Source organism: Melospiza melodia, chromosome 11, assembly GCF_035770615.1.
Source record: "Melospiza melodia melodia isolate bMelMel2 chromosome 11, bMelMel2.pri, whole genome shotgun sequence".
Lineage (NCBI taxonomy): Eukaryota > Metazoa > Chordata > Aves > Passeriformes > Passerellidae > Melospiza > Melospiza melodia.
The window spans coordinates 5,662,881-5,690,711 of NC_086204.1; the positions used below are offsets into that span (position 1 = coordinate 5,662,881).

The window sequence follows — 27,831 nt, forward strand, 5'->3', positions numbered from 1 at the left end:
CATACACATGCTACTTAATCCTTATGCATTAGAGCACCCCTGAAATAAACAGTTCAAAGAAACAAGCTGCTAAGGAGCAGGCGCCATACTATAAAGGCCAAATTAGGACATATGAGATTGTGGTGATGTTTGAGGGTCCCCAGGACAAGGGAAGAGATGAGAATCTTGACTCCATGTTTCAGAAAGTTGATTTATTATTTTATGATATATATTATATTAAAAGAAAATTATATACTAAAACTACACTAAAGAAAGAGAAAGGAGACATCAGAAGGCTAGAAAAGAATGATAATAAAATCTGTGACTGACCAGAGTCTGACACAGCTGGACTCTGATTGGTCATCAAGTAGAAATAATTCACATGAAACCAATCAAAGATCTACCTGCAACATTCCACAGCAGTGGAATAATTATTGTTTACATTTTGTTTCTGAGGCCTCTCAGCTTCTCAGGAGAAAAACCCTGGCAAAGGTATTTTTCAGAAGATATGTCAGTGACATGAGACAAATGCTCTACATTAAAAAACCCAAAGGCATTACCTGTTTTAGCTTCATATAGAAAGTTTCTGTGAAGGTTTTCCTGCTGAAGTACCAGAAGCGTTCGTTGGCAGGGTACACACGCACCACGGTCTCCAGCAGGAACCTGACTGGCTCCACCACCTCAGTGACAACCATGTCCACAGCCACAGTCATGAACACACGCTTATCTGAAACACAAACATGAGAAAAACTGGTCACAGCTCAAATCTAAACTCCTGTTTCAAATTAAAAATCCTTTCATTAATTATTCTATTGCACCTGTTTTATTTGTCTGAGTTCTACATCCTCCATGCCTGTTGCACAGCATGAAAGTGTGCATTAACCATCTGATAACTTCAAAAACAAAGATATTATGTCCTTGTTTTAAAGACAGGAGCAAGACATCATGCAAAAAAACGCCATTAAAGTACACAATACCCATGAAACAAAAGGAGCATGCAGAGGATAAGGTCACACTTTGAAGTGTAAGGAGTTCTGTTACAAGCTACTAGAAATAATGTGGTGTGAAAATCCACCAGCAGGAACAGTGACACTGGCTGTAGGTACTTGGATATGCCTTTAAGCAAATGACCCGAGCTCTGCCTCAGGACAGGAAACAAATTCCAGACTTACATTCTAAGTTTTTTAATCCCATCAGAGAATACAAATTCCAGCAATAAGAAACTCTGCTATATAATCAAGCACTTGAATGCATCATTGCCAGCTGCCCCAAGATGCAGGGGATGAAATTTGTAATCAGCTCACAACTAGAAGATGGAGAATCCCAATGCTTGCTATTCATACTGCTTTGCTGAGTACAATTTGCAAATGCTTAGAACCAAAACCCCAACAACCAGGGACAGGCACATCAGCCCCAAACACTAATGTAACATCTCCAAATCAGTACCACACACTGTCCTATAAACAGTTATTCACAACTCTGTGTTGGGCATGTTTATACAGAAAAATTCCTAGCAATGGACTCTTGGAACATAATGTTTCATGGATTTAGAAATGCACCATGATTGCCAAGAGAAAGCGCATACACCAAACCCCTGCTGGGTAAAACAAACACACATATTAGGTTCCACTACCTTTTGGAGTTTCCTCATTAAGTACTAGAAACATGGGTGCATTAGGATTCCACATTCCAGTAATGACATAAGCCTTCCCATCAGAACTCTTTCCCATGGATTCCTAAAAATAAAATCACACAGGATTGTATTACAGCGTGGTTTGAGATCAAAGGGAGGGACATGGGGATGAGACACACTTCTAGGAACCTAAAGAAAATTAATTAATGGAATGAACTATTACTAGTATGAGGCAAGAAGATACTTCCTGAAGTTCTCAGGAACAGTCCCTATGGATCACACAGGCCTGTTTGGTAGCCTTTATAGATAAAAGGAGACTGATGTTCCCTCTCTGCAATTCAGTTAGGGATATGAGTGACTGAATTAACCAGATTTAAATACGGAGAAAGGAGGTTGAAAGGAAATCACAAATGTCTATTTCTGTGCTACAGTCAAGAAACAAACAAACTACTCATTAAATCCAGCAGTTAAATGTACTTGGAATGTGAATGTAAACAGAATTCAAGGTGGAGTGAAGAGAGGAATTCAAATACAGTAAAAAAATGTTGTATAGATTTATAGGAACAACAACACTCCATAACTCATTCTTATTTATCCAGTTTTATAATCAAATAAAAAAGGGAAAATCAGAACTCATTTCAGCAACTAAAACCAGTAGAAAAAAAAAAGAGCTGGTAAATACAATAAGGCAAATAAATGAATCTGACAAGAGAACTAAATACTGATAAACAGAACCAGCAGCATGAACTGAGAAATGAACTAGGCAAAACTGGGACAACTGTAAAACCACAACAGGTCTTAGGGGTTTAACACTCTCAAATTTGCCCTAAACCAGGTCACTCTAGCACTTCATAACTTGAAAATGGCTGTATTATCCACAGAGAGAAAGTAAATTGGCATTATTACAGAAATGATCACATTGTTTTGCAGTTCTCTCAGAAGCAACTCTAAGAAATAGAATATTGTAGAAGACAAGGGAATACTTCAAACTCTGGGCAAGAATTTAAAATCAAATGAAGGAAAAGACAAAGTTTTTAGCCTCTTGGAAAAATAACAGCACTTTTTCCAATCACCTTATCTTATTTAACAGGTTATTAGAGTATTACCATGTCTAGTAAATGCATGTCACTGTTCTTTACATTTCGTCCAGGGCTTAGCAACATCCCAAAGCACCTGTGAAGTTTATTTAAAACAAAAAAAAAACAAAGGAAAAGGACATATTAGCTTTCCACAATACAAGAAGGTTTGCTTGAACATAATGGACAGCCACCTACTGCTTCTAATTTTAAGAGTACCTTTCAGAGAATTGTTTGCTATTGTTATGGCAACACTCGGGAAACAACACAACACATGTTACAGAAAAGACAGTGAAATTATTTTCCAGAATCAAGATGGCAGAAACTAGCATCTGGCCTTGAGTGAAAACTCAACTGTTCCTAAAGACCATTTAAAATAATGAGTTCAAACATGCCAACAATTCCTACACATTAGTGATGGAAACTGGCAGGAAAAAATCACTCTCTCCCCAGTTCATTTTAAAAATTGCTCACACGTAACCACAGGAAAAAAACACAAACTAATTAATTCTATAATTTACAATAGCACTGCTGAAAAAAAAATCACATAGCATCACAGATCCTCAAAGAAAACAAGAAGTAACCATTTGCTCAATTTTAAGACTTCATTCTTCATTTTTTTAAATCTGAACTTGTGTGATATACAGGGCCTTGAATTCCAGTAAAATCATTTTAAAAGAAAATGTTACTGATATTTTTAAAAGGGAAAAATACCCAATCTCAAAAAATTTCCTCAGACATTCAGATATTCAAACTTCCTGACTACTGAAGGCAAAAATCCAGGCTTGAGGTCTCTGCAAATCATCGATATATTTCTCTCCTCTAAACATACTCCATTATGAATAAAAGCACCAAACAGAATTATGTATGTGCAACAAACATCAAGCTGTCTTGCATAGATTTTGAAGAACCTTAGATCTCAAATGAAAAAGAAATAATTGAAAGTAATTGCTATTTGAAATACCGTGGAAAATTTGGCTTGTAATTCAGAGAGTTTTGTTGGAAGAATTTTTCTTCTGTTTGGTTCTCTGATAACCAAACTGCTAAGCAATATGCTGAATAATATTGCTTGGACATATGGACATCAGCAATTAAAATTTTAATAATCCTATTAACTGTAAAAGTCTCAAGATATGCAATCACTACCCCACCTAGTTTTCTTCTGTTACTTTAGGGGTATAGGGTTTTCATTTTTCACCTCATTACACTTAATATCCACAAGAGTATTTTCCATTTTCCATACTCATTCACTACTTGAATCACAAAAATCTAAGTGGTAAATAAAGCACCAGAGAATTATTTTGATGTATCTATATCCACAATGGAGTGCCACGTAAGCACCCCAGGCAGCTCAGATCCAGGATTTGGATTTAGCCACACAAACCAGATTCTCTCAGAGACTAATTCAGCTGGGCAGAAGCTAACAGCATACCTACTACTTCTTGTTTCTGGGGCAGAAACAGCTCTGAGAGAGCTACAACTCATAGTAGTAGGAGGTTCACCAGCTCCTGCTACAGCTGCTACAGGGAAATATAAGGTCAAGATGCAGAGGCAGGTCAAATATTTGTGCCTTTCAAAGACAACAGCTCCCAGATGCTGCTCCTGCTGTGCATCACTCAAATGTACACAAGTTCTGATGTGTGACAGACAATATTTTTGGACAGTATGTTTCCAAAAGAATGGGAGTCAGGAACAAGTAACCCCCGCCTCTCACAGGAGCAGACTTATGATACCTAGCAGCATCCTGCTGCAGAAGCGTCAGGGCTTCTCTTCTCTCTTATTTCAAGGAGGAAAGTCAGTTCAAACCAGGTCAGGACCTTGACTTGCAGAAGATGGATTTTACAGAAACAGTTGTCAGCACATTCAGCCTCTGACACGAGTGGGCTCAACCACACACCCAGGATTTAAAATGACCTGCACAGGGTGTGGGCCTCTGTCTCACTTCAGATTTGCTGGATTTCTGCACTTACAGGTGCAGCTCTGTGCAACTGCACATACTCCATTACTTTCTAGACCAACAGAAAAACTTAAAAGAACTGTAATTCACAACATAAATTTCAATTTATAAAAATATAAATGCTACCCATAGATAAAACTGATAGTATTAAGTTAACACTGTGACAGGACAAGGGGGAATGGCTTCACACTGTCAGAGGGCAGGATTACATGAAACACTAGGAATAAATTCTTCCCTCTAAGGGTGGTGAGGCCCTGGCACAGGCTGACCAGAGAAGCTGTGGTTACTCCATCCCTGGAAGTGTTCAGGGCCAGGCTGGACAGGGCTTGAAGCAATCTGGTCTAATGGAAGGTATCCTTGCCCTTTACAGAACAGGGTGGTCTTTAAGGTCTGTTCCAACCCAAACCATTCTGGTATTCTGTGATCTTAAGGAGTTTCCACTACTAATGAGAAACCAACCAATACTTTGTAATATTTTGCAGTTCTAAGGATACCAGCCTAGACTTTAACCTGAGGTATACCTACATAACTCAGGATTCACTCTTCTGTATGACTGGTAGCAAACTATATGTAAACACCACTGTATTGAGAAGAGTGTGAATCCTTCCATCTCTGAGAATGAAAGGCTATTTCACTCTTAACAACAGCTTCCCTAAAGCCCTTGACCATTAACCAGAATTTTCTTCCTGAATCCTATAAACAACTGAGACTTGACACTCCCCATTGTGGGACTGAAGCCATGAAGTGCCACACATGACTCAGAGATGAAAACCATCTCTTTGGCTGCTTCGAGCCAAATAAAAACTGGCAAAACCCAGGTCAAACAGGGCACAAGAGCAGGAAGGGCCAAAGTAATGTATGAGAGTAACTTGCTGCATCACCCTGACTCAACCCAGCCTCTGTCTGAACACCAGGAGGGAGCACTTTCCCTCAGCAACAACCAAGTTTGATCTCCTGAAACCATGACAAAAGATTTTTGAAATCTGTAGACCAGGGACCAAATTTCTTCAGAAATATTTTTTTGCATTGTAACTTCCTCTTTGAAATACTTTTGAAGACACATTAAATTGCTCAGAAGTTCAGTTTGATGTAACCTTCATTCATCTTTCATCAGTTTTGAATTTTAATCTTATCAGGGATAAGTAGATAAAATGACTTTACAAGCCTGTGTATGTCATTTCAATTAAATAACTTTTACACAGCAAAGCTTGTGGGGATAAAAATAACATTCCCAAATGAATATTCTAAACATCACCAAAATAAAAGCTAATTTCTAAGAAAGATAGTTTTACATTGGGGAGAAAAGCAATAATCAAATGCTATTCATAAATGCCTCATTAACTGAATCCTGAAGGCAAAACTGTTTAAATGAAAATTACACTGAAAATAGGTAATTTTTTTTTAAGTCAATGAGTAGCAAAAACCTAAAACAATGACAAAACTTTTTACTATATAATCCTTGTCTAAAACTTAAGATTCCATTCTGAAATAAAAGCTGGAAACTAAATCAAGAGATCAGGTTTTGGGAGGGTTAGGGGGCAGGTTTTCTTAATTCTCCTGTTTTCTTGAATTTCCTTTTCACTACCACCAAATTCTCCCATTGTTACTCTTTTGCTAAGATTGCCATCTGCTGGAATTAATTCTGTTGTGCAATCATACTTGGTGTTATTGGTATATTTTTTTCTATCACATAACTTGACAAGTCAGAGAAAACAACATTAAATACCATTCTTTCAAAAATATAACTTTCATCATTTTTGTAAGATTTTTACCTTTCAATGGCCAGTTCTTTGTTGGAAAGTTGCTGAACTGTGATCACCACTTTTTTCTCAATTCCCTGTTTAAGCTTGAAGTACAATTTATCTCTATCCTTTGGCACAGGGCTAAAAGAACAGAAACATCCTTCAGCAGGTATAGAACATGAATTGTTAAATACAAAAAGAGTTTATGTTTTCTAAATTTTAAATTAATTCAAAACTCATTAGATTTTAAAAAAATCAAAAGAAACCACTAGACTCTATATATACAAGAAACTTAATTTGATTAAAGTTTTTAAAAGACTTCTTACTATCTTTTCCATTTACATAGGCATCCATTGAGCATCCCTAAAAGAAACAATGCAGTGAAAAGAAACACTTGAAGAAAGTATCCTGAATTTTTATCTTTTTACAGAAAAAATACAAAGAAGAAAATTGTAATGTCAAAAGAGCAGCTTCCTATTTAGAGTATTTCTGCTCATGAAAAGAGGTCAAATGAATTTTGTTGCAACACAGTAGCTGTGTGCGTGGAAAGTAGCTGTGTGCTTTTCCCAAAGAGATTTCTGCTTTTCCCTTTCCATTCTGATTACCTAAAATTTCCTTTGCCATCATCTTCTTTGACTTCTAAGGAGACACTGAAAGTGTACACATCACTGTCTGGTGTGGGAAGAATAAAGTCCTTCACGTGATCAGATGCTTGTTTGGAAGAACGCTTGAACGCTGTGGAGAAACTATACAAAATTCGGCTGACCTGCAGAAAAGCAAAATCATTAATATTCTGACCAAAAATGAGGGTGTTTTTCATTAGGCATTGTGAGGTTTTTGAAGGTCAAAAATCACTTGCCTCTTATACTCAACACAAATCATGCCTCATGTACCACAAAGCACTCAACATCACGTGTTCAATAACCCAGCCATTTCAGTAACAACCTCTCCTATTTCCATTCCTGATACATTCCCTGCTCATGTCATGCTCAGTGAGTTAATATAAATTAGATTAGAGATTTGGAATGCAGCTCATTAGAGGACCTGCATAATGTACTTTTCAAGTTGTGTTTTTAACAAAACATACAACCTGCTCTGGCAGATGTCAAAACCCAAGGAGATTTTTTCTTTTTCCACCTTAAAAAGTCCTTTTCTCCCAGACCATTACATAGTTCTTCCTAAAACATCTAGGGCAGAGTACTGTAACATGGTTCTTTCTAATTACAAAGGTATACAATGCAATTCCAGTATGAAGCATTCACAAATGAGGCCTGCAAAAGCCCCAAATGAGGCTTTCCAAATCGTCCCATTTCAGTGCACTTCGGAATTTTGTTGAAATACTTAAAGCAAAAACTAAAAATTATAATATATGTATTATTATTATTACATAATTATAATATATTATTATTTAATATGTATAATGTATGTAAAATTATGTTATTAAAATTGTAATAATTAATATATGACTAGCTGCACATTCTGCAAAATTCATTCATATGTGCTAACACATTTTTCAAGGCACTATAAATCATTTCCACATTGGGAATAACCTCTTCAAACACCTGTATCCCTTTTCCCAGTCACTGCACACCACAGAATACTTACAGCTTCTTTAATCTCACAGGAGAAAACATGGATCTGGAACTCTTCTGTCCCACAGCTGCTCTCAGTGAATGCAAAGCAGTCACTCTCTGAAGTCCCATTTTGTCCCCTCACACAAAACAACACTTTATAGATGGGAAATGAGGCTATCTCCAAATTGCTCAATTGATTAATTATTCTGGCAAGAAAAGGAACAGGGCAGATCAAAGGAACAGGTCAGTAAAACAGACAGGCACACCTAAAAGGCTTTCCTATAATTAGATAAATAGGAATCTAAACTCTAATTACTGCTATATTCAAGTAGAAGAGATAGGCAGCAGGAACACGAATGTTACGATTTACAAATTAAAGGTGTAAATGTTCCTGGTTGAAACATTGACTCAATTTCTTTTATATGCCATAATACAGACAAATACAGTACCTCTAGATCAGACAGTAAACAATGACCATTGTTTGTGAAAAACACACTAGAAATTTAGAAACCAGAGAAAATCCTAAAAATGTGATTTGTATACAAAGAAAATGCAACATTAAATGAACCTAAATATCTGTTTAAAAAATCATTATGAAAATTAATTCAGAATCAACAGGACTTAGCAAACAACACCACCACAGCTTAGCAAATGCTGCCACATTCAGGAAAATATTTAGCACAGATCTACAACTTCAGTCAAAATTTTAAAATACTCTCAAACACAAAACCCAAGGAATATTTTAGAAACTTAAAAGCAGTAGTGGTGTTTCAGAACAGACTGGTGGATAGTGACTTTTAGAGAACAACAAATGTTATCCTCTACCTTTTCACTACTTGTCCACGTGCACATTCACATCAAGGACCAATAAACATTAGTCACCTAAAATCCCAAGTCTGTAACAATAAAAATATAGGACTGATGTAAAGGCAAGAAGAGCCCTGGGAGGGTTCAGCACACTGTAATTTTGGTGGGACATGATAACCAGAATCTCACAGGACAAGTATTCAGACACCAGGTATGAACATACTCCTCAAAGCCAACGCTAGTATCACCTAAGCTTTGATGGAATGTGTTATGTCACATGTGGATTCAACTTTTCAGATCTGTGCAGGTTCTCAGGCAGTCCCACATTTACTGATCTCCTCTGAAATTAAAGATCAAAGGAACCTGCTGTTTCACTTGCAAAACAACCCTCCTGAATGGCCACACTGAATACAAAAAAATAGGCATAGAACACCTTACATCTTGTTTAAGGGTGACTGTTTCCATTGTAGAAATATACAAATGAAATATCTTCTGATGCCAAATGAAACTCAAATTGGGTTCAAAGAACAAAATGGAAGAAAATAATACAGATTCTTGAAGATTCTTCTCTTCCTCAACAAGATGATAGTCAATACATAAACACATATCAGGCAAAAAAGGAAATCCAATCATATCCTTCAGATACCTTGGATATCAGAACTCAAAAATAAACATCTTGGATATGGAGATGTTCCCTACTTCTGGATGCAAAAATCATGCTACAGGTGCATGATTAGTGCACCCTGATCAAGAACCTTTGATTCCCTCATCACTAATTAAAAGATCCTTCTCACACGGGGAAAGTAAATCTTTTTCAGTATCTGGAGATTGTGAGCACTGCCATCATGAGGCAGACATGGGTCAGAGCTGGCTTCTGCACAGCAATGGCTGGGAGCAGAGACTGGCACCTCAATTCTGAAACATAGATGGGAGAGTCTAAACTGACACTCCTGCAGCAAACCCAAGGCCAGAAGGACTCCTGCAACTCATGGACCTTGGAGGCATCGACAGACTAGGGAGGTCAGGAGAGCACAGGTATTATCAGCTCTCCTTTTCCACTGGCTCGTATTGTCGTATTTGAACAGATACTAAGGGTGAAAGAGATATTTTTGCTGACACTGTGTGGTAGCTGGTACCACCACTCATGCACTGCATGGTAAATCTGAGCACACATTTTGCTGTGTCAGAGGAATTTCTCAAAATTAAGTGTCTTCAACAAGAACCTCAGGCACAAATTCAAGCAGTTCTACTCCTCTGTGCAAGTAACAAAGTGAGAAACCACTTCTTATATGTCTGCTTAAGCAACAAATGAAACTCTTGTGTTACCTTACAGAGCCTTCTGGAATGTTTGGGACATAGAGTGTTACAGGTAAAGGGGTTTGACTTGAGGACTTCATGTTTGCCATGGCATGCAGAGCTTCTGGTTCATTCCGTGGGGCTGACACCTTTGTACAACCCAAGTAAGTCAGTTTGTTAAACAACACACTGTCCTCTTCCAGGGGTTCACTTGGAGAAGATGGCCTTGGTGCAGAGATTTCTGAAAATGAAAAAAACACTTCTTCAGCCATTTGCTTTTATTTCTACACATTTTTTCTTTCCAATGAGTTCCACAGCCAAATCCCCTACATTTTCCAAGAAAGGACATGAGAGCAGACAGTTCAGCTCCAATAGCAAGAAATCCATTTGACAGCTTAATATTACTGTGAAGTCTGTTCTAATCTAATTTATGTTTCCAAGGGTGGCATGGGGACAAACTGCATTTTGATTCTCTTTAGCACCACAGAAACACAGCACAGACATTCTGAATCTTTGTAAGCAGTCACAGAATCACAGAACCACAGAACATGAAGGGGCTGGAATAGACCTTGAAGATCACCTAGTCTGTGCCCTGTTACTTCTATTCCTTACTACTACATATTGCCATAATACTTAGAATCATGAAGGGTGCAAAACTGAATTATTCCTGTTGGAACTGGAGTGGGGCAAGAGAAACATATCTACAAGTATTTCTTTGTTCATTCATGCTAAGGGTTGGGTTCTATCTGAAGAATGTCAAACAGGAAGACAGTAAGGTAAGTTTCTCAGAAACACAGCAGATATGTAATGAAGAGAAGGGTGTTTCCATTTCATATAAACTATTTCTTTTATTTCCAACAGATGCTCTAGGAATTAGCTGACAGAAAACCACAGAAGTGCCCTGCATGCTATTGAGGTAAAAAGAATTATAGGTTAAAGAACAAAAAATGACCACAGCATTTTATCCCTATTATATGTAACAGAATGCATGTGTTCTTATACTGCATGTTTTCTATAGGTATCTACAAAAGCTACAATATATTTTACTTAAAATATATAGAATATAGTTTACATTAAAAGCTTTCAGTCCTCCCCTTTTAATGAAAACTTTATACACCAGGTAAGTACCACAATCACTCCTAGCAAATATCAAATCCTATATCAGCCTTGCTGCTACCTGGTGACACCATCAGAGATGGCCAGTTCAATCTGTTTGCTCAGGGTGTATTTCATTTGCAGGTAGCACTATCCATGAACATTGCCCTGAAATTTTTTGAGCTCCAGCAGCAGCAAATCCACCTCAATTATCATCCACTCAGCAACTCATACAATCCTCAGTCCCAACTAAGCTTTGGCTGAAGGAAAAATGAACATTATCTTGACCAAAGCAGAGCAGCTCAAGGTATCAATCTGATGATAATCTATTCTTATCTATAATCTTCAACTAAAAATAAGAGGAGGCCCCCAGGTATTCTTCAACATAGTTTTGGAATGAAGCTCTGGAAAGCTTTATATTCATTTTAGGGTTAACTTGAAACTGCATCAAGAAAAATCCTGCCATGTGTGATGAAGGGAGAAAGCACTCGGGCAATACCTGTAGCAGAAGGGTCTAAAACAAGCTGCAAAGCTGGCTGGTTTGTTTGTCCTGCTGACCCATCTGCAGCTGCCTGGCCACTGCCATCACTGAATCCTTCTGGGAGTGCAGTGACACACTGGTCTTTCTCAGAATCCCGCAGGATCTCTTCCATTGCCTTCTCCAGCTCCTCATCTCCATCTGTAAATACCTGTAAGCAGAAAGAGATGACATTTTTTGAAGGTACTTGTAGTTTTACTTTCACTATTAGTTTTCAAGTATATATTCTTACTAAGTGCAAAAATTAAGAAACTTTGCTGAATGAGACAACAAACCAAGAATCAATAAAATTGAATTAAATACGAACCAGTGTCACATCCTCTTACATAAAATGCAGATGTTCTCAAAGCTAATCCAAAAACCATCCATCAAAAAACTACAGACTTCTCTTAGAATAATAGATTTGTGTATTTAGAGCCTCCATTCAGACTAGAGATCAATATACTTTGCTATAATTGGTCTTACAGAAAATTTTACTTTCTTAGTCCTATCCAGCCCATTTCAGTTGCTTCATCAATTTTCCCACACAAGAGTACTGCAAGCCTAAGGGAAAAAAATTGGAGATACACACTCCCTAAAAGAAAAATAGAATCATTCACAACTACCAGCTTTTCAGACAAAAGAAAACCACAGCCAATGCTGCATCATGGATTCTGCCTCCAGCCCAACATCCTCTTTCTAGATTAAAGAAGCAGATAATGTCTAATACAGACAGAAATTATCAGCTGTAAATAACTGTCAAACAGTACAGCAAAGACAGACTAGGTACTTACTGTCATTTCAGGAGGAACAAAGTCCTATTGTTCCAAGCAGAGCAAAACCAGTACATTGATAAAATACAAATTTAGCCATTTAAGCTGTAGTAGCCAATCAGCTGTCACCCAAGCGCTAAAATATTCTGCGATTTAGAGGTAGAAATGTCTTAGAAAAGGTCTTACTCGTGCCTAAAGTAGCACTAAGCAGGAAAACTAAATTAGAAACTAAAGTGCAAGACATGGTGTAATCTATTCCTATATAGTCTAATTACATGTTTTTAAGATAACAGTCTCTGATCCCTAAATAAAGAATATTAAGCTTTAAACCAAATCTCATTCTTTGTTAAGTCCTTTACCAATGTATAGATCCACAGAATACAACAAAGCTAACTCCCAAAGAAGTTATTAAAAGAAAACCTGAACTCTCACTTTTAGACAGATTTGTTTAATCCAAGCTGCTAATTTCACTGGTAGTCAGCAAGGACAAAAATTACAGTCTAAAACTCTCCTTAAGCACACACCAATTATGCACTCTTTCCATCAGTACAAACCTTGCCACACATTTAGAAATAAAATCAGAGCAAACCTTTAGCTGTGGCTTTTCATCGTTTCCAGAGGCGTCCTCAGATTTCTGATGAACCAAGACGAATTCTTCATTAATTAACGTGGATACAGTCTCAGGAATCCTGCTGGCTTTGCTAAATGATGTTTTGACTTCCATCTCAGGTCAGTATTCTCTTCCTGCCACCAGAACCTAATAATGAAAAATAAATAAACAAATTATTAGTTTTGAAGTTGCCATCTTTTGAAAGATACTGTTGTACACAGTATGTTAATAGATATAATATAAAGATATTGTGGAATATTAAAATACTTAAAATTGAACTACTGTATTTCTCAAACTCTGATTTCATTGGTATATGAATTAATACATCTGTGATTTAACAGCAGTGGCTGTTATCTATGCATACAGATAACAAATGAAGAGGGCTCACCCCAGAGCTTTGACTTCCCCTGTTTTTCATTTTCCAGAGTCTGCTTCCTCTACCTCCCTAATTTGTGCCCCTGGTTCTCCCTCATACAGGTACTTGCCTTACCCAGAGTGTCACAAAGGTCATGTGAAGATACAGATTACCTGAAGGCTAATTTCCCAAAAACTGCATATTAAGTGTATGCTCTCCACATAAAAACATTATTTAGCAATCACTTATGTTAGAGGCATTGGTTATCCTTTATATCTATAGGTAGTGAAGTCAAAAGTGATACTAAACCACAATCAGACCCTTCTCACCTAATTTCCCTGAAACTACCTGCAACAGGTAAAATTAACCACACCATTTCAAAATATAAACATAAAGATAAAAATAAAATATGAACAATGAAATTATAAATATTACAGCAACCAAGAAAAAGTCTTCCTATCACTGCACAAGAAAAAAAAAATCTAGAAACAAAGAGAAAGGGCAAAATACTGTTCAGCCTATACATTACAAGTTCATATAAAAATACAGAGCTGAAACATTCCAAGCCTGCAAGCATAAGGACACCTATTGTAGGTATCCACCAAATAAGGCCAGCATGACCTACCTTAACTCAGAATGTCTTCCCTCACTCCTTAGAGAATAAAGAGCTGAATCTTAGACTATTTTTCTTATCTATTTTTATATTTTCTGTGTCAAAAAAGGGAAAATATATTTTCAGATTTTATAAAGAGCATGCACTTTTACACATGGTCTACTTCCATTCCAGTTTCCTGAAAAACACTGCTCTGGCTGAGTGCTGGGATGTATTGTGCTCAGGAGTCAGAGTTCTGGTGAGTCACAGCAAAGGGGGAAAAAATCTGTGACTGTCATTTATGGGAGGAAAGTGCCCAAGGAAGAACAGCTCAAGCCACATCTGCTGTGAGCAGAACAAGAGGAGGTTAAGCTTCACCCTGCCCTCCCAGCAGCAACAAGGAGCAGAACTGCACCACTTCTGCTTCTCTTCCAATTCCAACCACCCAGTGATCAAGAGAAGAATGCTGACTTAGGTCTAGCTATAGGGAACCAGAAAAACAGCACAGGAAAGAACAAAGACATGCATGTTCTCCACCATATTGAACAGGTGTTACTTATGATGTTAGCAGGAACAGAAAGTTTAGCAATTTCAAACAAAAAAAGCAATTGTAGGAACTAGACAACTTTCAATACTGTAGTATTGTCTACGACTTTTGAAATTACAGTTCACATGCTTTTGCCCTTTCAAAGACTTGGCTTAGCATAACTTATATGCAACTCCTCAAAAAGCTTTTCCCTCTCCCTAACCAAGCCACAGTTTTACCCATCATCCCAGTGAGGGTATTACATGTAGGAATCCCAGAAAAAAGAACTCAAGTTCTTTAGATATGTGACATGCGCAGCATAAAAACTCATTAGAAGTCACTTTACAAAAAAGCCTCTAAACAACAGCTGGAATACTCAGAGAGTGGCTACAAATTTGGATGAGCAGTTTCACACACTCTGACATCTTTCAGATCTCCAGACCAACCACAAACAGGAATATTTTCCTGACAAATTATGTAAAGTGAGTTCCACCCAGCCTACATAATGGTAGATTGCTGCAACAGGTTTTGTTTTGATTTTTTTTAAAGCATCTTTGCTTTAAAGACTTTTTTGGCAAGGGAAAGACAAGGTTTTACCACACAAGATTTTAAGTATGTTACAAAAAGTTTATTAACACCGTGTATTTTTTAACAAGTGGCTAAAGAGCTTGTCTGCAATAAACAGCAAATCTAGCCCAAAATACTTATTCCAAGCAAATCCTCTGTATGAAAGTGAAGGTCAGCTATTACAGAACTCCTTGAAGGCAATGAAAGGCCAATAGTTAAGGTCCCCAAAACCAGAATATCCTGAAGAATCATTATTTTTGCAGTGACATCAGCACTGGAAAAAACAAAAGAGGTGACTGTCAGCCACATTAGGAGCAAAGGTCCAGGCTATCAGAGACCCCTCCTCCTCCCACTTCTTATTGCTGCACCTGATGAGGACAAAAATAAAGCCTCAACACTGCTTCCAGCCCATCTGCACAAAGGAGGGATCACAAGATACCCTATTTTGACAGGGTTTTTTTGTGTTTTAATTTTCTATTTAATTTTTGAGCTTACTTATGGCAAAGTAACACAGAAACTCCAATGGTTTCTTTGGATGGTTCTACTTTTTTTATTATGAGTCAAATGCAGATTGCTAACATCAGATTATCACCAGTTCTTCTTTCTGCAATCAAGTAAGAACCAACAGGCACCATGTGAACTATGAAGTGTTTTCTGTAGCAGTACTCCAATAATAAAAGGAGGAAAAATGTACCATTTGTAAAGCCAAAGAAAAGTAGGATCATGCAAATACAAAAGCATACTGACACACCAAATACTTATCTTGCCCCATATGAGTAAATGGAGATTAAGAGAATTTCTACTTCCTAAATATTAATCTGAAAGTAAATTTTATAAACATTAGATAACAGGGAGGAGCTCCTTATTCAGGTCAGATAAAAGCAACTGCAAGAAAGTGCATGGCATGCTGTGAAATTGAGTTACAAGGCCTTTAATGTGTTTAAGAGTGTATTCCAAGCCTGCCTTTACAAGCAGCTTAAACCACCACAGCCAGTGCAGACACACACCTTTTTCTATACACAACTACATTCACTGGATCAATCAGCACCCCAGAACCCCTCAATTCCAGTCCTACATTCCAACCTACTGTCAGTGCTCCCCACCCCACTGCAGTACAAACAAAGCCACTTTAGCTTCAGTTTGGCAGTAAAACACAAACACAAGCAGATCAGGCACTTGGGAAAAGCTTTATACACTGTATTTTATGATCAGTCTTTGACCAAAAATAGGTTTTAACGCCAGAGACAAACTATCATGGTCAAGTCACTCCTTCAAACTAAACAATTTCAACTCTAACATGAACCTTACTCGAGAGTAAAGCTGTGATTCTCATGAAGACTACTGAGATTTACATCACCTTAAGTAATAAGCTACATAAAGAGAAAAATTTTGTATTTTTTCCTTAAAGACATATGATATAACATTTCAGCCAAGTGCTTCTGAAGAAAAGCAGTAAAAAGAATAAAAATCTTTCTAAAAGAATAATGCATTAATATTTTTTGAGGTAGAGAAAAACATCTGAAGTTTTTTTTTTCTTTAGTAACAAGAAGAGAGATACATGCACTCTGGACTTTCCAGTCATCAGCAGTCAGGTGATGGCCACTCTCACTTCCCTTGTGCCATTGGCTCTAGCCCTCTTTTTTACTCACCACCAAATTATTCACTTCAAACCTCCCTTTTCCTACACATGTAAAGAAAAAAAGGACAGCTGACATACTAGACATGAACAAAATCTAGGAACAGACTCCTATTACTAAACTCAAGCATCTCACTTCTTTAAATTGTCCTTTTTGAGGAAAAGTTTAAAGAATGTAAGAAGTTATTTCTGACTGCATTAGTCAGAACATATAGAAGTTGTTCAGTCCATAATCACATCAGGTTTACTCCCTGATGACCTCAACAGCTGAATGCTGGCTCAGAATCCTGAGGAATTAGGTTTACCATTTGCTTTACCAGCTTAAAGTTTCTAGGAGGGCAGCAACCAGCAGTGAGGAGCTGACAGTAAGGGACAGGAAAGAGCAAATCCAAAGCACTTCAGCTGCCTCAGCTCCAAGCCAGCTCCTTAGCTTGAGCTGCTGGTGGAGTTTAGTTTAAACTACTGGTGGAGTTCAGTTCCAAATGAAAAATACAATCTCTGTTCTGCCATTGGTGATCCAAGGATTGCAGCCTCAGGTCAGATGGTGCCTTCCCAGATCTTCAGAGCCAGGAGTCAGAGTAGCTCCTCCGACAGCATCTTCCAAAAGATGGCAACAAATTCAGCTGTCAAAGTTCTCCTCACAGCAGGGAACACTGGGAAGTGTGTACTGCTACTGTGAGGAAGTCATTGCTACAAAAGAGGTACCTTGAACAGTCATGCTTCTTTCTATAGAGAAGGTATCTTCCCCCATCCTTTGGTGAATAATATCACACACACACAAAAATCAGGAACAAATATACAGGAGGAATTTTTTCTAAACTCAGCGAAAGAAAACCTACTATGATAAAAGAATTACATTTTTTAAAAATAAGAGTTTCAGATAAGGTTTTCTGACAAACAGATTTTAAGACCAAAGAACTTTTGAAATACAGTGAAATTATTCAGACATAGTTTCAAGAGAGAGTATGTGTGGAGGTGTGGTATAATGTGTGGCTCTTGCTCCAAAACACATTTTAAGCCATAAGGACAACACAAGGTCTGCAGAAAAATGTTGCTTTTCTCTGTGAGCTTCATGATGTAGCTTGGGTCAAGCCAACCTCTGTGATGTGCATCAGCTCCCAGCGGTTTGCTTATACACAGTCCTGGATAAAAGGTAACTAAGCCATACTACTTGGACTGGTTTGGGTCCAGAACTTACTTTCACATATGTTCATTACTAAGCTGTGGAATGTTCAAACCCAGCATCTTCCCCACTTCATTCCAGAGAGGCACCCCAAGTTCACTACAGCTGCCTTTGTAAAGCAGCCTAAGTGATTAAAGAGCTAGAGAAGGTGAAGAACAGTGATTCTAGAACAGCCAGGGGGATTCAGCACTGGATCAGAGCAAGGACACAGGACAGAAACACTCCTGATTCCTTCCCCCCATTGCTCTTCCATGTAGTCACACTGAACCCAGACCTGCAAAAACATATCACATGCAGAACACAAACACCTAGGCAGTGATGGACCATGAATCCATGGGATTGCAGAGCACCACAGGCCAGGCACTGCTGCAACACACTCATCATCACAGGAGAAAGAATCTAAGCTTCTGGAAAGCCACTGACTTTGCAGAAGGAAACTGCTTTGCAGACCTGACAGATTGAAAAACTTCCTCTGCAAACTGGTCTCCAAAAGTAAAAATAATTTTTACATTAAAAAATTTGCTTGAGTATTATAAGCACCCAAAAAATCGGAAAATATGGAGCTGGGAAAAGACAGCAATTAAGGGACATAAGGGTTGACCTATTTTCAGCAAGCAACAAGAAACATGTTTTGGAAGGAAGTTTCTTACCTGCATGAATTAAGACAATCAAGAGCAGGCTAATTAATACTTTTTACTTAGCAGAGAAACAAAATCATCCTGTATTACAGACAGGCTTGTATTAAAGGCAGGCTTCAAGGCCACACGGTTTGCCTGACAATCTCAAACTGCAAAAAAAAACCCCAAAACTGGGAAATAAGTTATACCTATTTTCAGAACTATGGTTCCCCAAGAGAATCTCTGAGACCTTTATGAACAGGAAGGTTCAACAGAACTATGCAGAAATTTATCTTCTGCTAACTGAAGTCTGAAGTAGAAATACACACCAAAAGACATGGTTTATTCCCTTTTTTGAGCTACAGGATACTGTGCAGGACAGCAAAACGAGCATTAAACTGAGGAGCCTTGCAATCACTCCATGACTCACATTTCCAGACGACTGAAGTGGTGTGGTGACTCTCCCATCCCTTAGGGAACAGGACATGGACAGTGCCTCCCACACAAACACAGAACAGAAATGTATCTCAACTCTGCATTAGCCTGGCTTCCACCCCATGAGCTCCCTACCTTTAATGGGGACACCTTCCCCAGAAAGCCACAAGTGCTGCAAACACACAAAGCTTCACCTTTCTATGCTTCTTCCCTGAAAGACTAAACAATCCGATAAAATTCCATTATTCTCTACATTGAGGCACTACAACTCACCAGCTGCTCCAAAACCCTTTACTCTGAGTGACATTTGCAGAAGAAAATTCTAGATGTCATAAAATCATTTGCTTAAATCTCACTGACCACAACAGCACTACAATTTAAGCTTTAATCTCAACTTCTCTCTGCGTAACCTTTTTTTAATGAGAAACTGTCTCTGAGCTCATACTACAAACTGTTGCATTATCCACAAATTGTTTCCCAGTCTCATCTCTGGCAGTGAAATACTATGTAAAGAACATAATGGGAAAAACAAACAACCATTTATTTGGCTTACTGATATGATTTCCCAGGAATAAAATCAACTTAATGAGCAACAGAGCAGTATCACTGTATTTTAAACATATATGTAGATAAATTCTTATTTCCAGAAAAGCACTGTTGAGAACAAAAATCTTGTCAAATCAAAAAAAAAAAAAAATCAAAACAAAGCCACAAAAAATGAAGCAAAAAACCCCACAACTAGAAAGTAACCACTGGCTTATTTTGGCAACACTGTCTCCTCTGAGAAAGCAAACCCCCACTATGTAGCCAACAGCAAATAATTAGTCTGTTCATGATGGCAAACTGTTTGGAATTGTTGTACTGGGTGCCTAGATACAGAGGTTTTTCCAGATCCTCTTACACTTCAATAGCCAAAATCAATCTCATAGCCAAAGAAGAGCAATTTAAGGAAAACAGACTCAAAGGAGAGCTACACAAACAAGAAAATGTCTGTTCTCCTTCAAAAACATACTGCATCTGCATCTCCTCAAATAAATGATAAGCAGCACTTGTCAAAAACACCTCAGTGTGAATACTGAGACATTTAGTGCAAAGGAGAGAACCAGCTTTCCTGACTTGAATCTCTGTGTCACACACAACCCACTGAACCACTTAAATATTACACAGTCACAGTGTGGAGCTGCTTGAGGAGAAAAAATACTGCTTTTATTAAGCTTAAAATTAAAACCACAGAGGTAAAGATCCATTCCCATAGGAATGGTGGGCATATGGTTGGTTCTGAGCTGGAGCATTACTCAAGCAAGGCAAACTGTAAAAACTGATCTCAAGGCCTGAAACGTACAAATGGGGTGGCAGAAGCACCATGAACACTGGATGAAATGCCAGGTAAGTGAAAGCATGTCAGGAAAGCTGCTGGCTACAAAGGCAGACACCCAGCAAACTGGGAGCTTCCTTCTGTTTACTTGTACAATTTGAGCAAGCAGGAGTCATGGATGACAAGCTACACCTCAAACAAAACAAAGTTAAAAACAAGGTTGGTGGGATTCTTTTGAACAATTATTTAAATAAATTTGCAGGCCTAAGATTTGTCCACACACAGAAGAGAGACATCAGCAGGAGAACAGAGCATGCACTTGCCTCTTCCTGCCACAGACTGATTCATGTTTCAAAGTATAGCGGATGTGAGCTTATCCAATTAGTGCTAAACCAACCTAAGGAAATATATTTTATTCTCAGCCACTCAGGAGAAACCCCTCTCTTCTCTATTTATTCCCTTCCAAAGAGTATAACAGGTAAGTGTTCTGCTACTCTATAGGGATGTTACCAGTCTTTATGTGTTTAAAACAAAAATAAGCCAACAAACCACACTTTATACATCAAGTTCTGGCAAACAGGTTTATTCATTTAAGCAGTAGCTCATTCTGCCTCAAGGATAAAGCAACTCTAGTACACTTTCACACTGTTTCCCTGACACCAACTGAAAAAAATAACACTTGAATTTCTGCAGCCAGTAATTGTTTTTTAACTTTCAAACGTTGCATACTCTTACTTGCTGCTTTATATTTTCCAAAGCTGGAGATGGCAAACCCAAGTTGCTTTTTTTGTCATTGCTATACGATGCTGGCAGGCAGCATTCAAAGTGAAACCAATCACCAGCCAAGTTACCAAACTGTATCACCACTCAAAAATATAATGACCTATATTCCAGATGAAAGCATAAGCATGATGCAATCCTTGTTTTAAGGAGATTATTCAATGGTTTATTCCCTAACTGTAAAAATAACAGTATGGGTTTAATGCAGCCAGTGGAGCAACCTCGGCCCATTATATAAATTGAATATTTCAACCAGGAATTTTCCTCACATGCTGCTATGTCCAGAAGTAATCACATGATGTAGAGCAAAAGAGCCCATATGGAAGAGCAGTATGAGACCAGGCAGCAGAGATCCCAGGTGCCAGTCCTCTTCTGTGCCAAAAGAGTGCCTTATCCTGTGTCACCACGACACCGAAACCCAACAGAAATCCTGACTCCCTGCCCTGCACTGACTGTCTCCAGGGTTAGTAAAATCCTTGTTCCTCCAAGGCAGAATTGGAAGTTATGACAATTATTACCTTGAGGTCTGCAATGTGCATTCTGGGAATAAATAATGGCAAAAAATCTTGCAAAAACACAGCAAAAGTAATTAGTTTTCTTGATGCAATTTTCTTATTTCACATTAGCCAAGAAGCATGAACAAACCCAGTACCTATCTGATGAGGCTGGCTATCCAGAGCAGTGTAGATTTTAAGTGCTTCATCATATTTATAGTTTGATATATTCACTTGACTGCATAAAAGAAGACATGAGAAGCCAAAAATCTATGTTTACTATGCCTTTTTTTCTTAATCAGAGTCTCTCTCTCAAAGTTTCAGAGAGCTTCCCAAATATTACCACACCGTACCATCAGTTTCAACATAAATGATGCATGGTGTTCATTAAACGGAGACATAAAAGCTTACTATCCATGTTTACATACTGAATACTCCCACAAAATACTTTTACTTAAGGAAACAAAGTCAAAGGCAGCTAATCTAAAAGTAAAAAATAATCACAGAAAGGTGAAATGGTCAAACAAAAAGGCCATGCTCTAAGAAGTGGTTATATAAGCCTGTCCTTTCCACAGCCTTACTTTCAGCATCCCACCCCTCTCTTTAAGTTAAGAGTGTTAAGTTATGGACAAGCTGCTACTGAAAGGTCAAACACACAGTTAAGAGACTGCAACTACCAAAGGCAGTGTCTCAACCAGCCTCAGAGCCAGAGAGAGCAGTGCTGCCCTGCCAGGAACAAACCCATGGAACAAGCAAACCATGTTCAAAGCAAGGAATCCAAACCTGTCACAGCACATGTTGCAGTCAGGACAGCCAGGACACACAGAGTACCACCATACAATACCAGAAAGCTTCAGCCCACACAGAGCACCACCACACCACTTCAGAGGGCTGCAAGCATGTGCCTTTCTTGTTCTTTAGCCCAACCTTTCATCCCCTCCTGTTGATGCATTGCACCTGTGTGCCCTCTGCTCCCTTTGGTGGCTGCTCAGTGCCCCTGGGCACTCCATGGCTCATTGCTGTCAGTGCTGCTCACCTGCTGCTCACAGCTGCACCCACTGGGGATGAGGCTGGGCCATCCCCACTCCCAATTACCCCAAACTGTGTCCCTATACTAACCTGAATAGGAAGAGTGACCTAGAAGAGCACCAGCATCCCACCCCTCATCTGAGTGAGAGTCATCTCTGTGCAAATTACCAGTGGGGTGTTCAGAAGCCCCAGCAAAAGCAACGATAATTAACTGCACAACTGCACTGTGCAAATGCAGAATTGCTGCGGCACCTTACATGAATTTCCTGGGCAATGTGCACAATAACTCACCTGTTCTTTCCATACTCCCCAGTGAGACCCCTGAGCTCAACTACTGCCAGAAATAACAAAAAACAGAATCACAAAGGCCAGAGAGAGAAACTGGGAGAGACTGCTGGAACAAGGATCACTTAAATTGGTCTTATTACACTCTTTTATTTCTCTGGCTACTGTCAAAAGCTCGATTCTGAATCACATTTCAGTCTGACCCCTTTATGTTCAGTCTGACTTACTGATGTCTCTATATGATGAAAGAAAAGAAGAATCAGAAAGGGGAAGAAGCTATAAGGGTCAAAAGCAAATTATAACTCAAAAAAACTATGGAGAACTTCCAACTTCACATTACTATTTCAAAACTTGACAAAGTATTTTCTTGGACATTTTGATCAACTCATTTCCTCTGTCCCCTCACAGTTTTCACCCACATCTAATAGCAATAAACACTAAGATTTAACCTTCAAAACAATGTAAAAATCATTTGCTGACTTCCATTCCTTTTTGTTTCCTCGGAATTGTTTAACAGTTATGTCCAAGAATAATTCCAGTTATCAGTTCCTGACTTCTTGCGAGTTTAGACTGCCAACAGTAATTTTAAACAATTAACATCAAGTACAGCAGGGTTAAAAACACCTCTTATGGTATGAGTGTACCTCTGTGAGCAAACACAAACTGTCTACAGAAACAGAAGGGACCAATGTCACCAGACTGCCTGATCCAAGTTCCAGCTTAAGTTTTACTCCAGAAACAACTGCTGGCACACACAAAAACTTCTCATCTGACACCACTGCTGTTTTGCACTCCTGTGCTCAAAAACACTTAAGTTCAAGCAGAAGTACTGAAAGGCTACCCAGATTTCAGTAGTATGTGGAAGATGCAGGAGGTGGAAAATGGCCTTAAAAAAAGCTGCAAATCTTCCTGCCTTCTCTGCTAAGATCACACTTCACTACCAAGCACCAAAGTGAGCACAACAATGCACAGAACACAGACCAAACTCAGCAGCCAGCACCAGGGGCAGCCATGCAGCACTGCCACCAACCAGTTATTTGAGAGTTCTCTTCAAAATAACAGGAAATTATGAAAGCATACACCAGTGGAACAAAGTAAAATGAAGGGTTTACAGAATGAAAAAAAAAAATCCATTTCCTGCCACATGCATTTCAGGTTAGTCAGTCTAAATCATATAATCTAGTACTTGTTTCTCAGTAACAGCCAATTAAAAAACCTCCAAGCTTCTAAGGGAAAAAATACCAGCTTGCAGTATTCAAACTCTTAATAAAGGGGAAAACACCAATATCTTATTTAAATACAAAGAAAAAATAATTATTTTCTAATTATTTTCAAATTTTAGTCAGCTCCAAATTTCTCCACCAACTTCTAAATTAAAATTCTGGACCTTGTATTTTGCATCTAAATACACACAGGAAGAGACAAAGCCATGGACTAGGAATATTTGCATTTTATTTTCACACTGATTTGCCTGCAGAGGCCTGAGCACTGAAAACACACAGTAAAGCCTTTGCCCTTAATTAAAATCTTGGGACAAGAATAAAGAATTAGAAAACAAAGAGAAAAATAACAGATATATACTTTTAAATTGTAATGTATTTGTTGAAAGTATAAATAGGTATTTGTATTTTTACAAATTTGTGCACTGCAATAGATCTGTGGATCTCAGCAAAATAATTTTGTCAAATTTCAGGAAAAAACAGTAATATTTTGCATAGGCAACAGAAGTACAAATTACTGTACTACAAACGGTCTTACTGAAAGTAAGATTAAAAGATTAAAATGACTGAAGTACAAACTGTCTTACTTTGCTGAAATACAGGATAACAAGACACCAGATCTCTGCAAAGTGCAATGATCAAGTCAAAATATTTAAATTTATCTTCTTTAAACTGGTTTCCACTGAAGGAACTTCAGAAAAGGCTGATTGCTACAGAATTTGTAACCAAAACATTCAAACCCACCTGGAAACATGCCACTCTTACACCACTGTGAAGCTCAAACACCTCCTGAGCAATTTTACTCAGCAGAAAAGCAATGCATTCAAATATAACTACTTCTCAAATAAACATTGTAGGGAACAGAAGAGGAAATTCATTTCTGGTTAAAAAAAAATCCAATTTACCAGAACAGGATCCATTTCCCTAAACAGTAGCAAAGATTATCAAAACTAACTATACAATTAATTTACACTAAAAGTCAATCCTTTGAGTAAGATTGTTGCACAAAGCCTCAACTCCCATTCTTTTCCCTTCCAAAACAAAGAATTAAGTCACATGCATGGACAACTCCAACAGATCAGCATCTGCAATTTGCTTTCTACCCCCAAAAAATTTGGCTGTGTGACTTAAGGTACATACAATAGATATGACCTAATCAGAAAGGTCAGCAATACCTGAACTGAAAGCACAGCTACCTAACTTAGCCCAACACCCTGAAAGTCAGAGGTTTAAGCATCACCTACCACTGACAAGAAGTGTAACCTCAAGAATATCCCATAATGACTAAGTAAGTGTCTTCTGGAAACTTGTACCATCACACCTTGCAACACAACATACAGAGGTTTTGGTGATGAAAGTATAAATAAATACACACACACACACACACACAAAATGTAAGAGACATTCTGAGAGTCATGTTTATTTATTTACCTGCAAGAGAAGACCACGGATTGGTCATGACTGGTTACTCAAAAGTGACTCCTTTCATTAAAAGAATTAATAGTGCACAAGTTTCATAGCATATGCTCAGAAAGGACTTTGTTGTCAGTCACATTCACACTGATTTCATTCCTCACCTGTGTCACTGATACACTGTATGACAGAAACCAACATATTTCACTTCTAAGCCCAAGAGTGACATGGAAACCTTATTAAGCCATTTAGCAAATGGCCTTCAAGATCCACTCTTAGATTCACTCATTGACTGAAATCCTGTTCTGACAGTTTACTGCTGCTAAAAACACCTTTCTCTTTCCTTTTCTCTGCCCTTTTACCTTTTCTTCTCTAGTTAGAGATCATATGGGAGATAGCAAGAATTTGAGCAATTAAGACAGGAAGCTGTCCACCATCATTTGTAATGAGCTTTACTATTTAAAAGTTTGCCAGTAGCCTAATGTAAAATGAAAGATCACACATGAAGGCAAATGTGCAGATTACAATTTTACCATTAATTACCACAGTTAATGTGCACTGTTTCGCATCAAAGTGTAACTCCAGAATCTTTCTACTATAGCAGAAAACACCTCAGAACTCCCAACCATGCTAAAAAGGGTATTTCTAGTCTATACAGAGGAAAAATATTCCCCATATTATCCATACCAAAGCCCTATTTGGACAGATCAGCCACACCAGTAAGTGACATACCCAAGGCTTTACCTTCATACCACTGAATCACCAGAACACCAGTACAAATCACACTTACACCAGTCAGGAAACTGTAGGATACATCAAGCACATGCAGAGGGTTTAAACTAACCAAGAACTTAATTTCAGACTGTCTACACAAATTGTAACTCAAGAACTCATCCCGTTATTTATCTTGAATAAAAAATGCTTCAATTTCCAAAATTTTAGTTTATCCCAATAATTTCTCAAATGGTTTTATGCATCAACAGAAAATAATTAAATTAATTCCAACTGGAAGCATTTATGTACAGATGGCATCAAATATTTATCCACCCATCTTGCTGTTAAATATTGACGTCTCCTTTTCAATGAAAGGGGAAAGGCATACACTGAAGACATACATTTCTACATGGAGTTAGCTGTTCTAGTGATGAGGGAAGAAGATTAATTAAAAAAAAAAAAAGAGCTGTGGATCATTTTACTCACTGCTTTGTCTCCTTGGTACAAATTGCACTCTGCATCTCAGACAGGGCCTATCCCCTTATCCAAGAGTGTGATACTGCTTGCTGCTTGTTTAGGGGGAACTGAAATCTTCCATTCAACCACAACAAGCTGAGGTTAGAATCATTCATTAACCAACACTTCAACTAATTTCACAGTTTTACCTATTCACAGATAGAAAAGTTTTGATCTCTGCTTCACAAGCACCCAGCAGGCAGATGCTGGAGAAGTTACCCAAGAGCAGCCCAAAGACATAAGGTTTAGAATGGCATTAGGAAAAATCAACATAGGCAGCAGAAGGAAAAGTAAGGAAGAAGTGCTCTCTGTGCTCAGTGGAACAAGTCACCTGTTAACAAAGTACATGGAAAAGGATGACATACATGCAGCTTTTTTGCCCCAGTTTTCACTGGCAAGGTCCACTCAGAAGCCTTCCAGACCCCTGAGCCCAGTAGCAGTCTGCTGGAGTGAGAAGTCCCCTCCAAAAGAGAAAGATGAAGTTTGGAAGCACTTCAGAAAATGGGAAACATACAATCTATGTAACCAGATGGGCTATATCTAAGAAGCCTGAGGGAGCTGGCCAGTGTAGCTGAGCTATCACACTCTACCACTTTTCAAAGGCCATGAGACTGTGAGAGGCTCCTTCTGACCAGAAAAAAGGCAAATATCACAACCAATTTCAAGAGCAAGGAGGAGGATTCAGGCAACTACAGATCAGCCAGCCTAACCTACGTCCATGAGAGGATTATAGAGCAAATCCTCCTGGAAGGCATCCCTCTGCTCAAGGAGCACAGGAAGATGACAGGGAATAGCCACCATGGATTTAGCAAGGACTGATGATGCCTGAAGAACACAAGAGCTTACTGCAATGAGATGTCTGGCTTAGCAGAGGATGGAAGAGCACAGGACACAGAAGGCCAGTAACAACAGTCTCCCACAGCATCCCTACAGCCAAACTGGTGAGACAGGGGTAAGGGAGCAGTGAGGTGTTTGGGAATTTGCCAGGACTGCTGAGCTGAAAGAATAGCCACAGCTGTACCAAGCTCCACGCAAGCAGTTGCAGTGGCATCTCCTAGGGATTACCTGGATGAAACCAGCAGCACCACCCAATGT

General features: G+C 38.4%; 1 protein-coding gene across 5 annotated transcripts in view; it reads right to left on the reverse strand.

Moving 5' to 3' along the window:
• Nucleotides 1-27,831, reverse strand: part of RABGAP1L (RAB GTPase activating protein 1 like) — a 228,623-nt gene that overhangs the window by 196,136 nt on the left and 4,656 nt on the right. For 4 of the 5 annotated variants that reach the window (XM_063165422.1, XM_063165423.1, XM_063165424.1 and 1 more), the window contains 9 exons: nt 13,039-13,206; nt 11,659-11,848; nt 10,095-10,305; nt 7,993-8,167; nt 6,993-7,153; nt 6,418-6,528; nt 2,719-2,785; nt 1,613-1,715; nt 540-706 (listed from right to left, as the gene is read on the reverse strand). In XM_063165422.1, the coding sequence (XP_063021492.1) occupies nt 540-706; nt 1,613-1,715; nt 2,719-2,785; nt 6,418-6,528; nt 6,993-7,153; nt 7,993-8,167; nt 10,095-10,305; nt 11,659-11,848; nt 13,039-13,173 (1,320 nt within the window). In that variant the 5' untranslated portion in view covers nt 13,174-13,206. Of the gene's footprint in view, nt 1-539; nt 707-1,612; nt 1,716-2,718; nt 2,786-6,417; nt 6,529-6,992; nt 7,154-7,992; nt 8,168-10,094; nt 10,306-11,658; nt 11,849-13,038; nt 13,207-27,801; nt 27,821-27,831 lie in introns of those variants that run through there. The other variant, XM_063165425.1, reaches the window with a different exon arrangement.